The 26,997-nt window shown below is 41.0% G+C and overlaps 1 protein-coding gene across 1 annotated transcript in view; it reads right to left on the bottom strand.

The window, feature by feature from the left end:
• The window catches only part of WWTR1 (WW domain containing transcription regulator 1), a 114,535-nt gene that overhangs the window by 17,720 nt on the left and 69,818 nt on the right, over nucleotides 1-26,997 (bottom strand). The window contains exon 3 of the mRNA XM_020781870.3: nucleotides 8,027-8,232. Coding sequence (XP_020637529.3) covers nucleotides 8,027-8,232 — 206 coding nt within the window. The remainder of the gene's footprint in view (nucleotides 1-8,026; nucleotides 8,233-26,997) is intronic.

Genomic DNA, 26,997 nt, shown 5'->3' with positions numbered 1-26,997 from the left:
TACCACAAAGGTGGCAAACTAGAAGCTCAGGAGCCTCATGTAGTGCAGAAAGGGGGGGGGGACTGTGGCTCTCCTGAACTAGGCCCAGGGGTTTGCTTTTAGCCCAGAGCCTATAAACTAAGTCCCCACTGAAGCCGCCTAGAGTGGTCTTAATTGACTAGATAGGCGGGATATTAAAAAAAAAAATTTAAAAAATAATAATGGTGTATGTAGTTCAAAAAGAGGACTGAGGAAAAATATTCAGGGGTGGAGAACCAGTAGAAGATTCTAGTAGCTTTATTTCAAAAAGTAACCTGTCTTTGTCTTTAGAAGAACTTTGAAGATGGGAGGGGGAGAGTACAATGGTGGAAATCCTGTTGGTTAGTGTAGTAAATTGGAGTAGAATAGGTCCACTGAATCAGTGAGGATTTGGTGAGTCAACTCCTCTGTAAATTCCACTGATTCAAATGGACCTTCTCTAGTTGCTACTTACCATCCTGAAGTCACAACTAGAGTAGCTCCTTTTGAGTCAGTGGAACTTAAGGAGGAACTTGACTCACCAAATCGTCAATAATTCAGTGAGCCTATTTTTGCACTAATTCCAAAACCAGAGCTGGCCCTTCCATCCGGTAATGTGAGGTATTCATTAGAGGTTGCCAATGCTGGAGTACAGATGGGAGTATTCGTATTTGTATAAGAATACAAATATCCCCCCACAGGTGCAGATGATAAGGGTCCGCCCCCCCTGGAGCCAGTCCGGCCATTCATGATTCCACTGCTGCCACTGGCTCCATGGAGCTTTCCTATATCTCCGTTGCTCCTGGCAGAAGGAGGGATGATGAGCCTCTCTGCCAGGTCGCAGAGTGGCTAATCCATCGTGAGCAACAGCAAGATAGGAAAGGTCTGCAGAGCCAGCAGCAGCTGCAGAATGAGTGGTCAGTTTGACCCCAGGGGGTCAGACCTTTGTTATCTGCACTTGTGGGGGGGATACACATATATGAATATCCCCATCTCTAGTGCAGAGCAACAATGAGATGATCTTGGAATGGGGCAGAAGAAGTGTCACAAGACCTCACCAACCCTCTCTAAACTATCCCACTGCTCTCTAGTGCTGTATAGAATGCTGTGCTGTTTAATCCTCAAGTGAGATTTAATTACAAGGCTAATTTGCTTCCACACATAGCATAACACTTTATTTTTCACCTCGGGCAATAAAATACCTTTGGCCTCACCCAGGAAGCTAGGTGAGGAAGTTCTTGGCAAAGGACACCCTGCTCCACTAATGTCTTCTTTTCACTTGAACGGCTTCTTGCTGTGCTGGCTTATGGTAACAGGAATTCCTCACCATCATTACCAACTTTTACAATATGGGAGATTCCAAAACAACAACTCTTAAAGCAGGCTCCTTGTAGCCAGTGCAATACAACGGACAGTGTGAGGCTGTAGCTGGAGAGATGCTGGCAATTATTGTGACCAAGTGTCTCTTTGGCCAATAGCTACCTCTTGGCCTAATAGGTGGGAGAAGAACTGCATAGCCTGCTTCAAGCTCCTTGTGGCAAAGGCAGGAAAAAGATGAATATATACATGTTTCCATTCAGATTTCCATTTATGGAACCTCTGGCCTTAGTTTCAAGCTACAGCTGCCAAGAGAACCACTGGATAGCTCAGTGGTTTATGGAGCCAGAAGTTGGGAGTTTGATTCCCCACTGTGCCTCCTTGACAAGGCCTAGACTGAATTATCCATAGGCTTCTTTCCATTTTGATGATGATGATGATTACTTACCACTGCCCTGGGATTGATGGGAATTGCAAGCAAAAATATTTGGTATGCCAAAAGTTTCCTGTTCCTGATTTCAAGTTTATTATAATCTCTTTTCTAAAATTGACTGTGGGAGGTTCATACTAATAAACTGGTCCTTAGAGGGGGGAAAAGGTACAAGTTTCTATTTATAAGTACACTTAACCAAGAGTTTTAAAATATAACTCATGTGGATTCCTCTTTATTTTCTGCTTTCCTTCTTTATGATCCAACAAAGGGTTTTGGGCACCTTAATGATTAAAATGTTCCATTGAGTTTTATGGGCTGCGGCCTACTTATTCAGATGCAAGTGAACTAAAGCCCACGAAAGCTTAAACCACTGAGTTTACCCAGCAGTTCTCTCTCTTTAAAGTGCCATAAGACTCTTTATTGGTTTTCCTGCTACACTCTAACAAGGATTTAGACATCTGTGAAGGTGTCACCCCCGCTAAACTTTAAGGCTAGAATTATCCTCTCTCCTCTCCTCTCCGCCCAGTCACAGGACAAGGCACTACACTGCCGTACAGGTATATACCACAGCTTTTCTCTACAGAGAAACGAAGTCCTCTGTCAAAGCTGGGAAACTTCACTTTTTGGACTACAAGTTGCCAGAATTCCCAAGCCAGTATGGTAGGGATTCTGGGAGTTGTAGTACCAAAAAGTCACATTTCTAAGCTCATAACTGAACTAGGTGTGACCCTACCTACACTGAACGAAACATGTATTTTCCACCCAAGCCAGTACAGTGGTGCCTCGCTTAACGATGATAATTGGTTCCCAAAAAATCACTGTTAAGCGATTTCATCGCTAAGCAAAACACGGTTTCCCATAGAAACACATTGAAAACCAGATAATCCGTTCCAATGGGAACTGATTGCCGTCCTTAAGAGAAAATTGCCATAGGAAACATCGCTAAGCGAAACACGGTTCCCCAATAGAAATGCACTGAAACCTATTCAATGCATCTCAATGGGGGGGGGGAATTACAACAAATTTAAAGAGTCAGAACAAAGTCAAATTAGTTTAACAAAGGGTTTATTAAGTGCACGTATGATTTCAAGCATTCTAAACATTTTTAAACATTTTTAAACATTTAAAAAACAGCCAACATGAGGCTGTCAAAACCATTGTTAAGTGAAACAGCGGGACCCAAACTGTCATCGCTATGCGAAGCATGGTCCCAAACATCGCTATGCGAAAATCGCCCACAGGAACCATCGTTAAATGGAGCCCAAGATCGCTCCGAAAAACTCATCGCTAAGCGCTTTCATCGTTAAATGAAGCAATCGCTAAGCGAGGCACCACTGTAATATCATTCAGTTGGGAAATGTTTGTTCTGGACCCTTCAGACCCTACCAAGAGGATGATGGATCTGTGAACCTATAATACAAGCCGTTCTTCTTAAGGGGAAACAGGTCATCTGGCAAAGGAAGTGCCTCTTGAAGGCTAATCATGATATGCTCACTAAGATTTGCTTTCTTAAAAACAATCAAAGCCTTGCCAGACTTTGCAACCTGTTGCCTTGGGTGGTGATGAGGCTGCAAGCAAACAGTTTTCCAAAAACTGAAAGGGAGAGCATGACCCATGGAAACAAAAGGGACAATCAAGGCATCTGTGCGACATTGCAACAGCATTAAAATGCCTGCCATTGCAGGGGCGCTGGAATGCCATGTCCTTTAGCGGTTTCTATGAAAGCTGCCAAAATGTGTAAGGAACTTCAAAGGGCTGGAGCACGCTGAATTATTCACTGTCTCTGTGCCTACACATACACACACGTGCGCACTGGATGTAACCCTCTTTTTAACTACATGCCAAATGATTTTAGAAATCTCCCATCTCATTTCTTGGAAAACCTCCTGGCAGAAATAGGTCGATTCCTATGCACAGCTGCTAAAATGCTGCTTTAGAATGTGGGAAGGGTCCGATTTCAGGCGGCTCCTCACTCTACTTCCGTCCCTTTGGTGCAGTGATGCAGGGCAACAACTGAACATTCAAGACCCTGCTCTGGCATTCACATTCCTCAGACTGCTCAGTTCCATGTATAGCACTGCAAGGCAACAGCTTTACGTTTCCACCCATAATCCAAAGACTTTTTAAAAAAAACTTAAGTAACAATAAACATTTTCTTCCAGCCCTTATGTTCTGATGTTCATTTCTTCTGTGTTCTTCTAATACTATCAAAAATGCTTACAGACTGACTCAATCTCTTTACATTGTGGACAGCAGAATCGAATCAATATTATTGGCTTCTTTCAATGTAGGCACAGCCATACATAGTTCAGTGCTAAGGTCAGAAACGTGAAGTTTTGGGTACTACAACTTCCAGAATCCTAACCATGCTGGCTTGGGGATACTGGCACTTGTAGTCCAAAAAGGGAAGTTTCCCTAGCTCTGGTAGAGGACCTCCTTTGTTTGCAGAGAGTCTCAACATTAGCAAATCCTGGCTCAGAGAAATAACAAGGCGCATGAGGAAAGTTTGTTTTAAAACACTGTCTCTCACAACTTTCCAAAGGCAAAACTGGGGTTGCTTCAGAGAAATCTAATGTGTTAACCAGACAACCCCAGAGTATTCCTCAGCCGTTGGGTGTGTCACTCTAGACCAGGCAGCTGCAAAGTCAGAAAGTACTGGGGGGGGGGGGGAGTTTGTCAGCTAGCCAGCCCAGCTGCTGTCAGGCTGCACAGACCCACAACAGAGCAGAGAAGCCGCCTGAAAGCGTTCCACTCCCTTTCACCCAAACCTTCTTCACCTTTTTTCCAGTTGCCTAGCAACCATCCTGCACACTTACTCAGCACTTTCCCCCCACTCCTTAAACAGGTTGTATTATTAAGAAAGGAGGTGTGGGTGGGAGGAAAAGAAAAAAAAAACACAAAATAACTATGGTAGCTAGTGACATCCTTGAGGGGGGGTCTGTTGCCCTCTCAACCACGCTTCCCAGGCCTCAGCACTGTTCAAATTGCTGACAGGAAGTTTCATAAAAGTGCCTTGCTGATTAAAGCCTGCATGCCAGGGATCACAACACAATTCCTTTTTTAAACTCCTCTTGGGGGTGTGGGGCAAAAGGTTCGCACTCTGCTAAAATTAGGAGGCACAACTGCAGTGCAATAAAGCTCAGAGGTTCAGAGAGCAGCATCTTTCCAAACCATGCTCCTTGTCAGACTGTCTTTGTACAAGCATTTTTGGGGTGTAAAAACTGAGACACTGTTTCAGTTCCCCAGATGTAGGGAGATGCACAGGCCCGGAAACGTGACACCAAGTTACTGCAAGTCTGCCATCAAGTCAACCCAATCCATGGGCACCCTTCCCAAGGTTTTCGGGTCACATTCTGGGCCTGTGAACTTTGCCCAAGGCTGCACAGGTGACAGGGCATATAACTCCACCAGCCTTATAAACTCCAGGTGATCTTGGCTGGCCCCTCTGGTGAGAAGCAGAGAGGAGACTCAAATGGCTGGCCCCTGGCTCTGTAACCAGGCACTCCAACTTACCGAGCTGTACTCACTTTAGTATTAGAACATTATGCCATCCTGTACTCTCGATTGTTGTTCTATAAGTTCTGAACAGTGTGCTTTAAAGGCACTTAAGAATAATTAAATATCAAGAGAGTCAACTATACACCCTGAGATGAACATGCAGCACATTACATCCATGGCTGGCCCACCTATTAGGCAAAATGGGAGTGTGGCCTCACACAACAGATTTTGGGTGTCACAAAATGGTAGCAAAGTAGTTCTTATTTAAAAGGGCCAAGTGATTATTATTTAAAAGGGCAGAAGCAAATGTGGGATTTCTGCTTTGTGTGGCAAAACAACTTTATGGACTTGCTGTTGTTGTTTCGACTTCTATACCACCACATAGTGCTTAGCGCACTCTCTGCGTGGTTTACAATGTAATTATGGAGGCTACATACTGCCCCACCAAGCAAGCTGGTTACTCACTTTAACAACCTTGGAAGGATGGAAGGCAGCGTCAACCTTGAGCCGGCTACTTGAATCCATCGTGATCAAACCCAAGTCATGAGCAGAGGCTTGACTGCAATACTGCATTTTAACCACTGCACCATGAGGAACTGGCCTTATGTATGGCTTTAAAATGGTAAAAACAGGTTCTCTCTTGTAAGCCTCTTTTTACACTTTGGGTAATATGCAAAGGGGAACCTGAAGAGAGGTAATAGGCTGCTTCACCTCAGGCAGCAGCATGTCTTGGTCATGCTCTGATTATGCCAAACAGCTTTCCATATCTATATCTTCTATTGCCACATACATATGAAGAATTATTTCCATTTGAAAGATACTTTTCAAATGCAGTTAACAAATCTGGGGTAAAAGGAGGAAATATATGACTACAATAGGCAATAACAACGAAACAACAGAAGGAGGAATTTGTCTACTACTCGCTGCATACAAAAGCCCTACATAGAGATTGTTCGCTGCGATGGATTTCACAGACTGAACAGTCAAGGAGTGTTATGAATTCTAGTAGTTCACCAGTCCTTTAATGACATGACCAGGTAATAACCCTGTATGCTTGTTGTTTTAATGTGTGAGAAAGTTTGAGTTCACTGTATACCGAACACTACATAATAGAGGAAGATTCCTGTTCTCAGATCAAAAACAAGGTAATTCACCTGAATGCTCCTCAATGGAAGAACCTAACAACATTAGTTTAAAAATGCATGTGAATGAATATAATATGGAACTACTTTTACTACAGGCCTATGAGTGAATTCAACATAATGCCTCCTCCTGTATCTCGTTTTAGTCATAAGCAAAAAATATCCTTTTTGTGGGGAGGATTTCAAAGCACAAGTTCTGATATGCCCCACTAGGCTCTCTCACATCCTGGTGTATCTGAGGGGGCATTAATAAACCTCCAGAAATGATATGCCAACTGGTGTCTTTACACAAATAGAAAACATACTTCAGTTTGCTGCCAAGAAATGTGAGACTGTATTACTAAATACAGTATAAACAAATGTTATCCTGGAATAGCCAAAGGGTGTTAGGCACAAATCCCAAAGGCAAAAGGACGCATGGGAGTTTTCCTCCCCCTTTGTCTTTTTAAATATCTGTCACCCGGATTCTTTATATGTTTATTCTGAATCAAATTCTGGTCAGTTCAGTAAGGCCTGTTGCCGAATAAGCAAACATAGAATAGCAGCCTAAGCTTGCAATGCTTATGTGCACCTGCCTGGGAGTACACAACAGATTTCTAAGAAGATATACATTAAGATTGCACTTTTCAGAAGTGTACCATGAGGAAGTGATGCTTGTGTATGAGAGAGACAGAAAGACAGTGAGATAATAGCTCTATTTACAGTGCAATCCTCCGAATGTTCATTCAGAATAAAGTCCATCTGAGTTCACTGGAACTTACTCCCACAGAAGTATGCATAGAATTGGAGTCATAATTGCATATATGGTTTGGAACCGCCTCCAAAAAAAAAGTGAGATAAAATGAATTCCCAATTGTTCCACAAAGCAACTACAGAATTGTTTTCTGTAAGGAAGCTGATTAATATATTGGGAAAAATACATCATCAGTAGGGAATATTCTCCAGTATATGAAAAACATCCTTTGTAATTGTCTGGAGCACTTGCTTCCTTAAAGCCACGTAAAGGAAACACCAGTTCTGTTTTGAACAATGTGAGTCATTCTAACAAATTAACCTCAGGTTTTATAGGGAAAAAAATCCAAAAATGCATAAAAGAAACACAGTGAAGAAAGTCAACACCCAGTGGATGGTTGTTAATAAGAAAAAAGTCTTAAGATAGTCAAAAGTGCAAAATATTAGCCATACAGCTAATGAACCAAACTGCTGAAACAGACTTAAGAACAAGCCCTTGGGAGTACTGGCAAGCTTCATCACTGAGAGGTCCTTCAAATAACAATCATACAGGTACTGGCCACTAATAGGAGCAAAGCCCAGGAAGAGACACAGCATCCACTGAGACAGTCCACAGTCTCAGTCCACAGTCTCAGTCCACAGTGCAAGATTTCTCTCCAGGCTCTGCTGGTGTCACATGAAGGCTAAAGTCCAATTGTTAGACCTAACTAGAGTAGACTCCATCAATGGAAACTTGGTAAATGCATGTTCTATTGATTCAATGGTCCTACTCCAGTTGAGACTAAAAATTGTATTTAGGCCTAAGGTTTTAATCTTCTAAGATCCTATGGCCAGAGAAGCATGGGTTGTCCCAGTTCGTTAAGCAACCAATATTATTAATAAAGCATGCCTAAACACACAGCAATACCTGGCGCATCAGTTCCTCTTGCCGCATACGGATTCTCTCTCTTTCCATCTGGATCCTCTGAAGTCTCAGCTTCTGTTGTTGCTGTTGCTGGGATGTCAATGCATTTGGCATGTTCAATAAGCCAGCCTGAGGGTTTGGGGTAGGGTGGTTCGGCTGGGATAAAGTCGTACTGGGCGTCATTTGCGGCTGGTGTTGGTGATTCATTACTATGGAACAAATATGGTGCAGAAATGGTTAGGACACTGCTGTATTTATTTCTCATTTTTAATTCATTCATTCATTTGTTTGTTCATTTGTTTGTTCATTTCAGTGCAACAATTGATGCCAAAATCCTATCGCTGGTGTAACTGAAATGGCCTAACTATGGGCTGCAAATTGCTAAAAGTTAAAAATTTACCATGGACTTTATTTGCTGCATACTATGTAGCACAACTCGGTGTGCAACAAGTAACATCTACACTAACTTTGTAACTTGCAGCATTTCACTATCAAATTTACATTATGTCAGCAGCAGGATTTTGACCTATTTTTCCCATACCCAAAGTAAACAAGAGCAACATAAATATAAAGAATGTTTAAAGACTGTGCGGCTAACAATGACTTTGCTCAGTGTCAGAAAAACCTTAAAGCAAGTGTTATGTGGATCTCTCTGAAGAGCAAAAATGGTGCTAGATATTCTGCGGCCCGAGGGACAGTAGAAAAAAGACACTTCCCATTCACACAAATCCAAAACACAGAATATGCAGGTCAAATGCTGGCACATGAGACAGAAACTCCCACATCCATCTTTCCTCATCACTGTCAGTAAAAATTAAAGTTAATAACTATTTGTTGCCCTTTCATGATATCCAAAATTGACTGCCTGAGGCAGTCTTGTCTCATCTCACATTTAGCCTAATTATTGGGCTAGCTCTCCTGGGGAAGACATTCTATCATGGGGGAGCACCATTACACAAAGTCCTTTCTTGTGTGCCCATGTGTACTGCCTCTTTAAAAGTGGTTTATTTAAAAAGGCAAGAAAGGGACAGTGTATACAGTATTCTTTTTCTTTAAAAGTACTTAACTTGGCAGTGATAGGGAAATTCTGAGGAATTCAAAAATGGTGGGGACCACATGGAGTCTCTGGGTCATGAATTACCAATCCCTCACTGAGATTCCAGAACAAGAAATAAAGGAAAGAATTGACCATTCCCCTAGAGAGATCACCAGTGGCCATTTATAACAGTGGTAGAAGAGACTCAAAATTTGTCACTCTTTTTATTTAAATTCATGATTAACATATCAAAAGAAGAAAAACCATAACTTCAGAGAAGCAAAGATAATCTGAATCTAGAATCTAGAATACTTTCTCAAATAAATAAATAAATAAATAAATAAATAAATAAATAAATAAATAAATAAATAAATAAATAAATAGGAATGAAAATCCTCCCTACTTCATTTGCCAAGCTCTCTTTCAGAAATCTCGCCATACCCTTTAAACATACAGTGGGGTCTTGACTTGAGAACTTAATCTGTATTGGAAGGCGGTTCTCAAGTCAAAAAGTTCTCAAGTGAAATCTGCATTTCCCATAGGAATGCATTGAAAACCATTTGATCCGTATCTGCTCTTTTCCGTCCATAGAAACTAATGGGAAGCTGCTATTCCGCCTTCGACCACTAGAGGGGGATATTTTGTTTCTTTTTTTCTTAGGTCAAGAAAGGTTCAGGGAAGGCAGGGAAAATACAGTCCAGGCAGTACAGTACCAGGCAGTCTGAAGACTGTCTCCCAATCCACTCTCTAAACGCTGGGAGGAGTGAGGAAGCAGACAGGCACCCTTTTCACTGGCCAACAGTTAACTGAAAGTTCAAATTTTGCACTTTCCCTGCCTCCCACGTGGTTTTTTTTCAGTTCGTAACTCAAATCTAAGTATGTAAGTCAAGTCAATATTTTCCTATGAGAGTGGTTCTTAAGTCAAAATGTTCTTAACTCGGGCCGTTCTTAAGTCAAGACCCCACTGTACCAAGGGCCTTTCTCCCCACCTCCACCCCAAATTGCCTCTGAATTTTTGACTTTGGGCTGCAGTCAGTGGAAATCTGCCCATCTGTGATTGAGGTATGTGACTTAGACAAATACCCAAATGGTCCATTTTACAAACTGGTGACATATTATACCAACTGCTTTTCGGCAAAGTCAGCACTTCTGCCCCTTGCTCCAGTTTCCAGAGGCATCAGGGACATTAGCTATAATAAATGTCAATTTGCCCTGTAATGCCTATCATAGACTCAGCCTAGAATTTAGCTTAAATCTTGCTTTTGTTTTTCCGCTTCAAAATAAAAGAAAAGACACTTGTATAGTAAATGAAAGCATACACTTTATTAGGTCCAGGAGGATTCAGAGGGCTCGGCCCAGGCCATGCTGTGACCCAGTTATGTGTATATTAAACTATAGATTGCATCTAGAAGTATTTTTTAAAACCTATTTCCCTACTGCAGAGGTACTGAACAGTCTTCTGGAGCCAGTTAGAAGAAGTGTGAACAACATTCTGAACGATAAATCTAGACCAAAGGTCCCGGTCCTCCTCTGGAACAGAAGAAGCAGAGCATTGCTTGTACGATTAAATTAGGATCTGTAGTTTGAGAGGTAGTGAGAATTCCATTTCCCGATGAGGCATGCTAATACAAGTCCTAGAAGGAAGATAAAGAGGGAAGGGCAGGAAGAAACCCCAAGGTGCTCATGTTAATATATCCAGCAATTTTCAAAGAGTTAGTCATGTTTGTCCACTTTAGTGGCCAGAATCCTACTGGTGAAAAAACATGCATGGAAAGACAAAGCATGCAGTGCTTGCCTTCCAGTGTGCAACTAAGTGAATGATTGTTTCCTCAACCCAAGAAAGCAGAGAGGGAGGGGGAGGAGTGGAGGGCAGGGTACGTGGGCTTGTTTGCATGGTTGCTTGTTTAAGCTGTGTGAATCCAAAAAGATTCTGGCCAGTATGAATAACAAAAACAAAAATAAGTCTTCTGGTATCTTTAAGACTACTGCCTGTGATGGAGTTGAAGCAGTATGGGATATGTAGTCAGAGAAATGTAAGATGGAGTCAGACAGGTTCTGTGTGAAGATGATTTGAGAGACATTGGAATGTGTTTTTCTAAGTGCTATAAGAGTGTTTTTCTGAAGACCGGTACAGCGTGGTTCCTGATAAGCTGAGGGTCGGAAAAAGAGGTCCGTGAAAGACCCAACGTTCTGAGCTAATTGGAGAAGAAATAAAACACCTGGATCTTCATGGGAATTGAGAGTGGAAGAAGGTATTACAGCCCCTTGAGGCTAATTCGTTAACAGCCATGAAGTGTCAAGAAAGGAGGAGTTAGAGAATATAGAAAAGATGGAAGGAGACGTGTGAGAGAGAGCTTAGCTACAAGCTGTTTTCTGAAGGATTTATTTATTTATTTATTTATTTATTTATTTATTTATTTATTTATTTATTCATTCATTCATTCATTCATTCATTCATTCATTCATTCATTCATTCATTTGATTTGATTTGATTTGATTTGATTTGATTTATATCCTGCCTATCTGGATCACCAGACCACTCTAGGCAGCTTCCAATACAAGATAAAACAATAAAACACAAAAATGTACATAACCATTCAATATCAATTATAATAAAATAAAACAAAATAGAAAAGAATTAAAAAGAAAAGTCAGGAATTAGCTGGAGGGAAGGCCTGGATGTACAACCAAGTTTTTAATTGGGTTTTAAAGATACCCAGCGTAGGGGCCGCGCGAATCTCCAAAGATAGGTTATTCCAGAGGCGAGGAGCCACGGCCGAGAAGGCCCGGTTTCGTGTCTTCTCCTTCCGGGCCTCTCTCGGCGTCAGGCTCCTCAGCCTCACCTCCTGGCTCGCACGGGTGATCCGGGTAGATCTTGGTGGGAGCAGGCGTTCCACCAAGTATCAAGGTCCTAAACCGTTTAGGGCCTTATAAGTAAGCATTAAGACTTTGAAGTCGACGCGGAAACGAATGGGCAGCCAATGCAGTGCGGCCAGAGTTGGAGAAATGTGTTGGTATTTTCTCCCTCCAGTGAGGAGTCTGGCCGCCGCATTCTGCACCACCTGAAGTTTCCGCATCAGCTTCAAAGGCAGCCCCACGTAGAGCGCGTTACAGTGGTCTAATCTTGAGATTACAAGCACATGCACCAAGGTAGTGAGTGTCCCCGTGTCGAGGTAGGGTCGCAGCTGGGCAATCCGCCAGAGATGGAAAAAGGCGGTACGGACTACCGACGCCACCTGCATTTCCATGGTGAGCGTCGGGTCCAAGTATATGCCCAAGCTGCGGACCCTACTCTTCGCAGCCAGGGTCACCCCCCCAAATGTGAGAGAGTCACCCAAGCCACCAACCATGGGGCCACCCACCCTCAGAACTTCCGTCTTGTCTGGGTTCAGTCTCGGCCCGTTCTCCTGCATTCATTGCAGTACGACCCCCAGGCAGCGCTGGAGGGACAGGACGGCATCACCTGCAGTTGGTGAAAAGGAGATGTAGAGCTGGGTGTCATCGGCATATTGATGACACGAAGCCCCACACCCCCGATGACCCCTCCCAGCGACCTCGTATAGTTGTTGAACAGCATTGGAGAGATAGCTGACCCCTGTGAAACCCCACAGTTGAGGCTCCACGGGGCCAAGACACTCTCTCCAAGCTGTACTCTCTGGGGACTGTCCTCCAAGAAGGAACGGAGCCAGGCAAGTGCCGAGCCACCATGGTACAGAGACAGCATTGGTTGTCCTGTACGATGACCTGTTGAGGGAGGCTGACAGGGGGAAAACGTCTCTGTTGGTCCTCCTTGACATCTCGGCGACCTTTGATACCATCAACCACGGTATCCTCCTGGGGAGGCTCTCCAAGATGGGAACTGGTGGCTCGGCCCACCTTAATAGTGTTTCTTATTTTAATGGGGATTAGTTATTTTATTTAACTGTAATAATCTTTGAACATGTTTTTATGCTAAGGCTTGAGCAATATAAACGGATCCTATGAAACTCTATTTTTCAAATAAAAAAATTATTATAAAAAATTATTACAAGGGACTGGTCTCTTGAACAGCAGGGTCTGGCTAAATCCAAGGAGTGGAGAAGGCCACAACCTAGCTATCATTGAGAGTCCTACCTGAGCTGTTGTGAATTCTAAAGAATCACAAAGCCCATGTGTCTGTACTTGCAAAGTACTGGGTAAAAGTAAAGTGTTCTTTTAAGCTCAGACTTGTTCACGGGGCTTATGCTACACACTACTGAGGTCATGAGACTTGCCTCAGCGAAAATGTGGTGGATAAGTGGCCTGAGGAACTCTCTGACCGGGTGCTAAGTGTTCCTTAGGGAGGCTTGTGCACCACACTGCCAAGTTAGCTTTTGTGTATTGCAACCCATTTCTTCAGAAACAGTGTGTATATAAAGCCCTGCATAGGTCAGGATATAGATATGTGATGGAGGATTTCTCCACCTCACCCCATGTACCTACCTGGACCTAGTTGGGGATGCATTAGTTCAGTGGTCCCCAACCTTGGGCCTCCAGATGTTCTTGGACTTCAACTCCCAGAAATCCTGGCCAGCAAAAGTGGTGGTGAAGGCTTCTGGGAGTTGTAGTCCAAGAACATCTGGAGGCCCAAGGTTGGGGACCACTGCATTAGATGACTGGCTGCTATTCATGATGGAGGGGTATTCCTGCTACTGCCAAAGAGGCTATGCTGAGAGGCAAGAGCACAAGGGTGCTATTGTGCTCATTTCCTGTTTGAGGGTTGGTGTTTTCAAAATATCAAATACTACATGAGGGCCCTGTGCCCTGGAAAAGGGTAAATCACTGCTTTTACCTTTTTTCATGGAGGCCTATTTTGGGCAAGGGGACACAGGGGTCCCCAAACCAGCCTTGGAGAGTCATGTATTACCCATCATTACCAGAACAATAGGAATGTGGATGAAAGACACATACAAAACAGGAAAGGAGTGCAGACAGCCATGAGAACATGTGCCCATGATGATTGTGACCACCAAATCCCAAGGTGCATGTGAGATTGTGGCCTTAAGTACCGTATTTTTCACTCCATAAGACGCACCTTTCCATAAGATGCACCATTTTTTAAGGAGAAGAAAACAGGAAAATATAATCTGTTTTCTTCGCTCCATAAGACGCACAGACTTTCCACCCCCCTGTTTTGTGGGGAAAAAGTGCGTCTTATGGTGCGAAAAATACGGTATTTTTCTTTTTGCCTTGTAAAATAAGTTATCAGAATCTATAAGGAAAGGTAAACCAGGAGTTCTGTCTCTCCCCAGCTGTTATAAGGTGTAATGTGTTTAATGCACACATTGTTGTGGAGCAGTCAGATTCCGAAAGATCTCCTGTATGGAGAATTAGTGCAGGGAAATCACCCCAGAGGAAGACTACAGCTGCGATACAAGGATATCTGCAAGCAGGACTTGAAAGGAATGGACCTCAAGAGATGGGAAACGTTGACATCTGAGCATTCAGCCTGGAGGCAGGCGGTACAGCATGGCCTCTCCCAATATGAAGAGGCCGAGGCAAATAGGCAATCCCCAAACTAGCAAAATCAGGGAGCTGGAGAGGGGACAGACTGTATTTGTCTACAGTGTGGAAGGGATTATCACTCTCGAATTGGCCTTCTCAGCCACACTAAATGCTGTTCCAAGACCTCTATTCAGAGCACACTACCATAGTCTCTCGAGACTGAAGGATGCCTGCATGTTGTGGAGCATGGCATGAGTAGCATTACAACCAAACCCTAGATAAGATGGTCCCTTGAATGCTGAAGAATTGTTTGCTGGATATACATGAATCAGATGCCATTTTGTAGAACACAAATGCTGTACATGGAAAACAGATATCAGAACAGGTGTTGACTGTCTGCAACACAGAAAATAAACTGACTAACTACATAAGTTTCTATTATTTTAGTCAGAGGAATCTAGATACTGTTGTGGGTTAGCCTGCATTGGAAAGGTCTACCCCAAGTCTTGATCACGGCCAACTGGCCATCAGCAAGTGTCATTCCAGCAAGTGTGATGAAAAACATATGTCTGCAAAGGTAAGAAAGAAACCCAGCCACATTTTGACTTGGTCGTGACATTGTGAAAGTTGGAGGCTGTCTTCCTCCCTCTTTTTTGCTACCGCCAACAAAGAACTGCCTGTTTCACTTAACTTCCCAGAAACTGCATTAGCCTTCTAACAAGGTCAGCAAAAATACTGCTTTTTAGTTCAGAGCACACCCATGGTACAGAAATCTGTGAAGTATTAAACAAAAACGCAGTGCTGTCCTGAGTGCACAGAGAACCTTCTATTTAGGAGTCCTGAGAAATAAACATGAAGAAAACTCCCAGCTATTTGGAGCATATACCTAGAATGACCTAGGACAATGAACATTTTAGCAACAGAATTCTTGTCTTTGGGCTTATCTAAACAGGGCAAAAGTTCATTCTGTCTGTCAGTCAGCTAATTTAAAAGCTTCTGAATCGAAGCTTCTGAAGGAGAAATGAACTTCCTATGAGAAGTGCCATAGCACTGAATTACACACCTCCAGAACTAACTCCTAAAGAAATTAAACCATCTCTACAAGACAGACAAAAGTAAGTGGAACAGTCCTAAAATAAAAGAAAGGAAAGGAAGGAAAACACTGAATATATTGCATCAAGCCATGTGTCATCTGAATGCAAATGGAGGAAAAACAACAAAACCAACAGCCTCTGTCAATTTAGACCTTGGGGAGTATATATGAACCCAAAAATATGCAGGAGCAATGCCAGTCATTTAAAGAATGAGAGAACAGCTCTGGCTGGATCGTTCTTTTTAACAGACTGTGGCCATGATATTATTATTCTGTGAGCAGGCTACAATGAGGACCAAAGAGCTCCAGTTTGTCTCAGGCACTCAAAATTCAAGCATGCCCTTCTACATCTCATTAAGCAATACCACACTTCTGACTTCCACAGCATCATGTTCTCTAGAAGTTTAGATTATAATTCTTATTATCCCTGATAACTGGTTATGCTAGCTGATCGCTTTAGATTTCAAATGAATAGGTCACACAATTAGGATGCTACATAGCTTCCATGTCACTCATAGCCATTTGCGCACACACCCCTTTCACATGAATATTTGTTTTGCTTTTATGAAAATGCAGAACCACAAATATCCTGTCAGAAAGAATGTATTGTAATGTCTCCTAAACAGTACAGGGAGAGCTGGCCCTAATCTCTGTGCCCCTTATGGAGGTTCAGAGTGGGTCAAGGAGCTTCCACACACTTACAGGGGAGTATACAAATCAAAATTCTAGTAGATAATTACAGTGGTGCCTCGCTTAACAAGCGCACCGCTTAACGATGAATCCGCATAGCGACACGTTTTTTGTGATCGCTAATGTGATCGCATTGCGATGTTTTACAAACAGCTGATCGGCTGTTCCAAAATGGCCGCTGGGTCAACAAAATGGCCACCCACAGCGTTTTCGCGCCCTGCCCTCACTTACTGGGCGGCGAAAATGGCGGCCGGATGGAGGATTCCCCGCATAGCGGTGAGTTTTTCCCCAATAGGAACGCATTAAACGGAGTTTAATGCGTTCCTATGGCCCCCCCCCCACATAGCGACGAATCTGTATAGCGACGTTAATCCTGGAATGGATTATTGCTATGCGGGGCACCACTGTACATGAATAATATTTATCCATACAAATCTGAGGACTTTAGTACAGTTCGGCAGCAAAATTCATTTTTTTTACTACAAAACATTATCAAATTACTACTAAACATTGGCATAGGCTTTGAGTGAAAAGGTCCATGTTTAATTTTTGGTGCTCTGATTGCTGCTAAAGCATCACATATGATTTCAATGGCCTTTATTTAAAAAGTCCTTTCAAAGCATTACTGATGAACGGTGATGGATGAGCTTAGGACAAACATCAAGAAGAGGCTCATGGAAGTTGAATAGCTATTTACTGAGAGAAGAACAATTTTTGAATAAAATTAGAAAGGAATTAAAATTCTTCTTCCAAACAAATAAACCCCAGGACACAGAGATGACAGTGATATGGGACACTACGAAAGCATTTTTTTCGTGGTTGGGCAATAGAATATAATATACAAAGAAAAAAGGAGAGGAGCAAACAATATCATACCTTGATAATGTCCTTAAAAAGGGAGGAAACGGAACTAAAGAAGTCCCCAACTAACAAGAGTTTATTGAATAAGATAACTATTTTACAGCATAAAATTAATCTGTTAGAACAAGAAGAGATGGAGAAAAAAAATAAAATTTGCGAGACAGAACTTCTTTGAGAACGCAAATAAGCCAGGAAGATGGTTAGCATATAGAATAAAAGAGAGAGAGAGAGAGAAAAATAATTATGGAAATATTGGATAAGCAAGAGAAGGAAATCTATACGCAAAAGGAGATTGAAAAAGAAATAGTAAAATTCTATGCTGGCCTCTATAAGAAAAGAGAAGCAGAGCAGGAGAAGCAAATGGAGTACTTGAACAAATCTCCGAAATGGAAGCTTGACTCCCAACAACTTGAGAAATTAAACAAATCAATCACAATGGAGGAGATTCAAGAGGCTTAGAAAAAACAGAAAAGTGGGAAATCCCCTGGACCAGATGGATTACCAGCTGAAATCTTAAGTCCTCAATTTAAGAAGTTAACCAAAGATATCGAGTCCAAGGGGGTAATACCAAAGACATGGAAAGAGGCACACGTCTCATTAATACATAAAGAGGGGACCGAAAAGAATAAAATTAAGAATTACAGACCAATCTCTCTACTAAATGCTGATTATAAGATCTTCACAACCATCTGGGCCTCAAGATTAAAGGAAATATTGGGAGAAATAATACATAAAGACCAAACAGGTTTCCTCCCCAAAAGGAAATTGTCATCAAACATAAGGACAATAATAGACATTTTAGAATATTATGAACTACATCCAGGAAAGCAGATGATGCTAAATTTTTTAGACATAGAGAAAGCCTTTGATAATGTCAACTGGGAGTTTATGATGCTACAACTAAGGAAAATGGGAGTGGAAGGAAAATTTCTACAAATAATCAAAGCAATATACTCTAAGCAAGAAGCCAAGATTAAGCTCAGTGGGAATTTAACGGAGACTATATCAATTGAACAAGGCACAAGACAGGGTTGTCCGTTATCCCCTCTTTTATTTATATTAACACTGGAAATCCTAAATAGGCAGATAAGAGCTAATGAAAGAGTTAAAGGAATAAATATTAGAGGCTAAGGATTTAAGGTACAAGCTTATGCAGATGATCTGGTAATAATACTTGAGAATCCTCAAGGAGACCTAGAAGAAGTATTGAGAATCATAGAAGATTATGGACAAGTGGCAGGTCTCCAAATTAATTATCAAAAAACAAAAGTTATGATTAAAAACATAAAGAAATAAGAAGTTGGAAAACTGTTGAGGGAAATTAATTTTGAAGTAGTACAAAAATCAAATATTTAGGAGTCATCATCACCAAAAAAAACCCAGCAACTTAATGAAAGAGAACTATTTCAGAATACAGAAGGAAATTCAGAAGAACCTGGGAGATAGGAGTAAGCTACAACTATCATTGATGGGAAGAATTGCAACGATAAAAATGATGATCTTGCATAAACTTTTATTTCTTTCAAAATCTACCAATATTATTAAATTTTAAATACTTTAAAGAATTGGATCGCCTGACAACCAAATTTATATGGAAGACTAAGAAACCAAGAATAAAACTTAAGCTATTACAGGACTTGAAAGAAAGGGGAGGTGTAGGACTGCCAAACTGGTTATTATATTATAAGGTGTGTGCTATGACATGGATAAAAGAATGGATTACCCTGGTAAACCAAAGATTACTAAAACTAGAAGGGCATGACTTAAGCATGGGCTGGCATGCATATGTGTGGTATGGGAAATATAAGGAACAATCACACTTTATGGAACATATTGTAAGGAAAGCATTGGGTCTAGTGTGGTATAAATTTCGAGCACAAACATACAAGAAAATTCCATTATGGGTAGCCCCTATAGAAGCCTTTACGATGAAAGTGTTGAATCAGAAAGGATTGTTGTTAACCTACAAAGAATTACTTAACAGAGAACAAAATATAAAAAGTAAGCAAGAATTAGAGGAACTAGGGGTGGCAACAGATTGATAGTCATTGAATAAATTAGAATCAAGATATAGAAAAGACAGAAATTTGGGCTTTTTTGAAGATGAAGTACAGGTAGATAAACTACACTGATGAGAAAATAATAAAGAAAATGTATACATACTTATTGGAATATGAACTGGACAACGAGAGGGTAAAGGAAACAATGATAAAATGGGCCAGTAATTTCGGTTATAATATTGACATTGATCACTGGACGATGATGTGGAAAGATGGTTATAAAATGATTAAGCCATTAAATCTAAGAGATTTAGATTTCAAAATGTTTTACAGATGGCATTATACTTCTACAAAACTGGCAAAAATGTCAGAAGGTAGCAGCAATATCTGTTGGAAATGTAAAAAAAAGTAGGAACCTATTACCATATGTGGTGGTCATATGAAAAAGCCAGGGTTTATTGGTTACAGTTGTGGGAAATAATAAAAGGAATCATTCAAAAGAAATTAAATTTTAAACCCAAAATAGCACTATTAAATATTATGCCAGAAATTACTGATAAGAAAATCAAATATTGTTTGTTTATTTATTTTATTTATTTATTTATTTATTGCATTTCTATGCCACCCATCTAGAAATGGTCTACTCTGGGCAGCTCACAACATAGAAATAGAAACAATTTAAAATGTACACAATTTACATATATAAAAACATGTATATATGATGTATATATTGATAGCAGCTAGGTTACTCTGGGCCCAAAAATGGAAAAGTGAAGACATACTTACAATGGAGGAGTTCCTGAAGAAGCTGTTGGACATTACAGAATTAGATACATTATCAGAAGCACTACGAGACCAACCAAGAGACTATGCAAAACAAAGCTGGAACTTAATACATGTTTGGGCCCAGGGACAGATCTGAAGATAGGGCAAAATGATTGATGGGTTTTATTTTTCTTTTTTTCTGCTTTCAATGCTCTCCGGAATTTCGAAAAGTTGAGATGCAATGAGGTCTGAATCTCTGTCCTCAAAGGGGGGGGAGGGTTTCAGGTGTTTGTATTGTATTTTATATATTTGTTTGTAGTTGATAAAAAAACGGTGACAGTTGGCAACAATTAAAAAGAAATGGAAAACTTCCTCTCCCTTCCCCTCCACAGACAAGCAGCAAGGAAGCTTTCCATTTCTCAAGATCATTAAACAGCTTAGGAAAAGCATGGAGGAGGAGAAAAGTGAGGAATTGTTTCTGTTTTTCACTTTTTCCTTTAAATGGAAAGAAGATCAGTCTAGAGATCATGCTAAACAAGGTTGCTTGAGGTGCAGTGTGGTCAATCCCTGCATTTGGATTCAAGGATTGCCCCAAATGACAAAACCATTTTTAGCATGATCTAGACAGATTCAGTTTGGAATAATTCAGACATCTAGTTGCACTCTATGTAAGGATTTAACTCAAGGGTTTTCCACCCACTATATCACACTGATATTCTGCTCTATTTTAACACTTCTGCATGCATTTGAGAAAGCAGGAAAGTCTAAATTGATTGTGAGCAAAATCTTTCAGAGTCAGGTCTGTTATCATTTGGGTAGAAAGGCATTTAAATGAAATAGCCAGAAGTGCTTTGGATTGTCTTATAAATTATACTTTCTTCACCAGAAAAGAGCTTCTAATTGTGTTATTCATCCCAATGCCATCTGGCACCTGTCAGTTCATTTCAGGGTATCAAGTGATCAGCGCAGCTTGAAACAGGAAGAGTTTTTGAAGCACAGGTGGAACACAGATATAGCAGAGGATGGGCAAGAGGATAAGATGTTCCCGCTCAAAATTTCAATTATGTGGTACCAAACACCAGCTTTAGCAAATATAATTTGGGTCTTCTTATTCCTGAGAATTACACAGCACTAATGCATGTATCCAAATCTGAACATCACCACATCTGAAACATACATGCCCTACCATCCACAGGATACAGAAAGTATAGTTTACTTATTATTCTTGTTACATGGGTTTACACTGCATTTTAATTGTATAAAAATTGTATATTTAATTGTACATTATATAAAATGAATGTTCTTCCCATTTAGCAATTATATATATAATTTATATATATATATAATTTATCACTCCACATTACATTTTTTAAAAATCACAATGATGTAGCCAGCATTACTTATCTGCACACATCAAGCTTATTCAGGATTTGTTTGCTGAGAGATATCACATGAAACATGCATACACTTGTTACGTATATAAGTGCACTGTACTTGTTTCTCTTTATAGTAACCATTTTTGCAAATCAGTCTAATTACTATCCTGAGTGAGAAAACTGTCACATGAAAAACAATGTGAGTGGCCACTTGAAAGAATTCATTGTAGTGAATTCACAGTAACTTGACTCTTCTTATCTCTGAAAGGAATAATGCATGTACAGTAGAACCACAGTATCTGCAAGGGATGAGTTGCAAGACCTTCGTAGATGCCAGAAACTGTGGATATACAAACCCTATATATAGCATAATCTCTGATTCCTTCTAGTAGACAGTTCTGATAATACATCTTAGAAACTTGCATTTCTGGGGATTTTAATTAAATATTTTCAGGCAGCAGATAAGTGAAACCATGGGTACTGATCCCACGGATATGGTGGCCTTACTAGATCCAATTCTGAACCTCACGACATCTGAAAGACACATCCTCTACACAACTGCAGGGTATGGAACGTTTGCTTCAAAAGTATTGCTTGGCACTTTTCACTTTTCACTGCAAACCATTTCTCTGTTAAATTGCCTTTTTTGATTGGTGTTCTGAAATTGCCAAAATCCCACAGAGAGCCTATTCTACCTTTCTCAATACCTCTGTGTATGTGTAAAGGTAAAGGTAAAGGTTCCCCTTGACAATTTTTGTCCAGTCGTGTTCGACTCTAGGGGGCGGTGCTCATCCCCATTTCCAAGCCACAGAGCCAACGTTTGTCCGAAGACAATCTTCCGTGGTCACATGGCCAGTGCGACTTAAGACACGGAACGCTGTTACCTTCCCACCGAGGAGGTGGTCCCTATTTAACTACTTGCATTTGCATGCTTTCGAACCACTAGGTTGGCGGGAGCTGGGACAAGCGACGGGAGCTCACTCCGTCGTGTGGATTCGATCTTACGACTGCTTAGTCTTCTGACCCTGCAGCACAGGCTTCTGCGGTTTAGCCCGCAGCGCCACCATGTCCCCTGTGTATGTGTACCTTTTATATAATCTGAGTACTGAGAATAATATTTAATACATCTGATGAAGTATGCTCTGGATCATGAAAATTTATGTGGCAATACAGGGTCAGTTCTTGACTGGAGTAAAAGGCAGACCCATCCTGAAATGTTGGTATGAAGCACTAGTGCCATTTCTCGTTGGACATGAAGGTGCCACAAGATCTGTCTCTAAAGAGAAATTGTCACCAGAAGCTCTGTTTAGAAAGCTGCATTTTAAGCAGCTGCCCTGCTGCTATTTGGACACAAGAAGCCAGTCTAAGTCTCCCTTTTTTTCTGTGCCATGCAGGCTAGCAAACACTGATGACGGAAATGAAGAGGAGAAAATATTTTAACGAAGAAAACTCTCCCAGTGTCTGAGAAGTGGCGCGATAATCCTGGGCTTCTTGAGGACTTCGAAACCTGCCATCCAGCTTGAACTTCAGACAAGCTTCTCCACTTGCCTCCCATCAATCACATCACAGCAAGGACTACAGCGGCCTAGAGCCGACCTGGCAGCCAGCAGCGCAGACTGCCAAGTATAGAGGTCACATACATACAGGAATTCTTTTCCGGCTGGAAAAGTAGCAGGCAGTGGGGTGGGGAGCTTAGCCTCTTTCTGCTGTAGCTGAATTGCCAACTGGAAAAAAAAGGCAAACCAGCCATCAGTGGGGACATTTCAGTGCCAACAAGATCTCTGGGAAAGGAACACATGAGTGATACACGGAACACAAGCTCCAAGGGGCCTTGTCCTCTTTGGTCTCTGGCTACCCAAATGAAAAGCCTTCACATGTTGTTTTTATTCCAGAGCTGACCTTTTAGGAAATGTAAAGGAAGGGAAGATTCTACTAGACATCACTTGTCTTTGATCTTCAGCATTAAGATGGGTGAATGAGGAGCAGTGATTAAATGTACTCAGTTGTGATGGAGTGGGTCAGGGAGCACTAATTAAATTCCCTCTTCTATCCAAGGCATGCATAAATATGGGCCACCAATCTCTGTGTAGAGTCTGGATCTAAGAGGGGCTTTTAAATGGATTGTTGTGCCTAGCTGGTTCAAATAATGAAAGTAACAAGTGTGTAGCACAATGATGCATAATGGAATTAATATACTGTACCAATCTAATTCAACAAGACATCCCAAATAGAAAGCAAGGGACAGAGACAGTCTGGGAAAGAAAACCTGAGAGCTTATTGTACCTCAACATCCGAGCATTACTTCCACCAAAAGAGTCATCTGCTATCACCCAACTTTCTCTATGAGAAGGCTCCAAGAGACAGACACTAAGATCTCAGGATTAATGATACTACTAGCCTGATGTCTGCCAACCCTCTGCTCTGTTTGCTAGCATTTTTAGAGATGGAACATCCAATTACCTATTTCTGATATCTGATCTTATTTGGCCCTCATTTTCAAAGAAAAGTGAAGTGGAGAAGAACTCTGGGTCCATAGAAAAAGATCAGTGAAGTCAGCCATATCTTGGAATAAATCCTGCTTTCAGGGGCATTGCGTAGACAGAACGATGGAGCACATTAGTAAAAATGTACACACAATGACAACCAGGAACAGAAAAACCAAACTGTTTATCATTGAGAATGTTCCCAATAAAACTCTAAAATACAAACTGCCTTATAGTCTAAACATCTATTCCTTATATATAACCATATTAGTAGGAAAAAGTAATTGAAATTCAGGATAGGACTGTTTCAGTATCAATACAGAATATAAACTGCATGAGGAGATTTGTGGAAGTATTCTTGCTCTAAGGACTAGAATTATATACATAACTGATAAACTACAGAATAGACACATGCTGCTAAAAATCTCAAAAGACAGGTTTTCTTAAAGTCCTGCAAGGATTTTTTTTAAATAACTCTCACATGGAGAAAAGACTTATAGATGTCTATGCGTTAAGTGACATCAAATTATTTCTGGCATTTGGCTCATGACCCCTATTAGGGTTTTCAAAGTACGTGAGATATTTAAGAATTGCTTTTACCAGTACCATCTACCAATGAGTTTCCATGGCCAAGCAGGTATTTGAATCCAGGTCTCCTGAGTCCTATTCCAACATCCTATGCACTACGCCACACTGGTTCTCTACAGACACTTACCTCACACATATACAGTACAGTGGGGTCTTGACTTGAGAACTTAATCTGTATTGGTCAAGTCAAAAAGTTCGCAGGTCAAATCTGCATTTCCCATAGGAATGCATTGAAAACCATTTGATCCGTATCTGCTCTTTTCCGTCCATAGAAACTAATGGGAAGCTGCTATTCCGCCTTCTGCCACTAGAGGGGGATATTTTGTTTCTTTTTTTCTTAGGTCAAGAAAGGTTCAGGGAAGGCAGGGAAAATACAGTCCAGGCAGTACCGTACCAGGCAGTCTGAAGACTGTCTCCCAATCCACTCTCCAAACGCTGGGAGGAGTGAGGAAGCAGACAGGCACCCTTTTCACTGGCCAACAGTTAACTGAAAGTTCACATTTTGCACTTTCCCTGCCTCCCACGTGGTTTTTTTTCAGTTCGTAACTCAAATCTAAGTATGTAAGTCAAGTCAATATTTTCCTATGAGAGCGGTTCTTAAGTCAAAATGTTCGTAACTCGGGCCGTTCGTAAGTCAAGACCCCACTGTATGTGATCGACTATAGACCCCAACACAATGTGAACAGCAAAATGACTCTTTAGGAAGAAATACAGATTTCAATTAATTTTTAATCTCAGATTCATCTATGACATACTGTGATTTAGTCACGCTGTGGCAGATAAAACATTTATAACTGTCTTTGTGTACTTCCCTGCAGACATAGATGAAAGGTTGATATAAAGCAAAAGCAAGCAACTATGTAGAGAAAGCCAGATATCCCATATTATCATGAAAAGCAGCACGAGGCACACATACACTTTTGTAACTGGAAGTGCAGTCTAGGACACAGACATGGAAAAAAATCAGCCTCCACCTTGTCTATGGCACATCTTCAAAAGAATTTTTTAATTCCTCTGATGCTGGAAATCCTAGGGGCAACAGACAGAGGTGCAGCCTGAATTGACTTTTGCCAGAAGGGTGGTTTTGACTTCTTATCCATTTTCCATTCCATTTGTTTTGTCTGGCAGGAAGTTGGCACAAGAGGCCTGGCTTCAGGGCTCCAGCCTTGTTCCAAAAAGCTGCATGCTTAAAATGCCTGATATGAACCCAACAAAACAGATTTTACAACAATGGGATATGGCTGAAACAGAAGGGACACATCCTTTCCTCATTGACTTCAAAAGAGACACTAAATACTATGGAATTACACAGGCTGGATCCATGGAAACCATCTTTTGCAAATTCAGAGCCAGGATGTAGCTTAGTGGGAGAACATGTGTTTTACAACATTCACTCCCTGGCACCTCCAAAGGGGGCTGGAAAAGTCCTGGAAAGTCTGAAACCAAGAGCGGCTGGCAACTTGTTTTAAATAATACTGAAGCAAATGGGTCAATGGTCTGAGTGCAGACAAAGCAGCTTCCTGTGTTTGCTAATGCAGACTCCTGCCCTCTCTTCCATAAATATATTCTTCTATTCTTTGTCAGCTTTAACCTTGGGGACCAATTTCACCCTACCTCCGAATCCTTGATGAACTTTAGGGCTCTTTCCTGATGAAACAAGTTTACTTCTGGTTTCAAAAAACCAACTGTTTCACTCCAACAAGGTGGAGGGGAGATGACTTTGCAGAAAACTGCACCTTTTGTTGGTTTTCAGAAGCAAAATTAGGCAATGTAAAAACATGGAGGGAAAGGAGTCTTGGGCCTGCAAAAACAGATACCTAGCTATGACAGATTAGCCTCCATACAAATGTTAAACACACAAATCAGGTTCCCTGTTAAGTAAGGTTGGAAAACCTTACTTAATTGTTAAATTGTAACTTTGAATTATAATACTAACGGCAAGACATGTAATGTAATTTGCTGCATGAAAGAAGAAGTTCCAACTCAATAAAATGGGAGTGTAGCTTAAATTCTGAACTAACAAAAAAAACCATCTGAAAAAAACAGAGATAAAACGGCCACCTTCAGATGATTAGAGGATCTTCCGTGGTGATTTATTCCACTCCCTTATTCAACAGGACATAATGTCAGCATCACTGGCCTCTGGATCTCCTTAAATATATCCACCAAGTGGGAAGTCAGCAAGGGGGAAGTCCCTACTTCAATGTACCTGACTGCCTACAATATAATACCCAAACCAGTCAGAATATATTCCAGATTAGGCTTTCCCTGAATCTGGCAATCTTTTTACAATAACATTGAGCAGAAACATGAATAGGTCTTTGTACTGAACCCCTATTGAGATCCACCATGGGACTGTGCACACAGTCACTCTGCAGCTTAGCTTACCTTGATTCCAGTTTCTGTGATAAGTGTGTGAATCTATCTTTTATAGAACAGCAATCTCACATTTGTTTTCAAACAATATCAGTCAATTGCTTTAGGTTTTTTTGTTAGTTTTGATTTGTGCAGTCTGAAACCTATCACACTCTACATGCTTGAAATCTGGATGCCTATCATAACTTCTCAAAAAGCCTCAACAACACCATTAATGTGGAGAGAAAGCAGTATGTTTGAAAT

This window comes from Pogona vitticeps, chromosome 3 (genome assembly GCF_051106095.1).
Source record: "Pogona vitticeps strain Pit_001003342236 chromosome 3, PviZW2.1, whole genome shotgun sequence".
NCBI lineage: Eukaryota > Metazoa > Chordata > Lepidosauria > Squamata > Agamidae > Pogona > Pogona vitticeps.
This window is presented reverse-complemented; position numbering and strand designations above follow the sequence as displayed.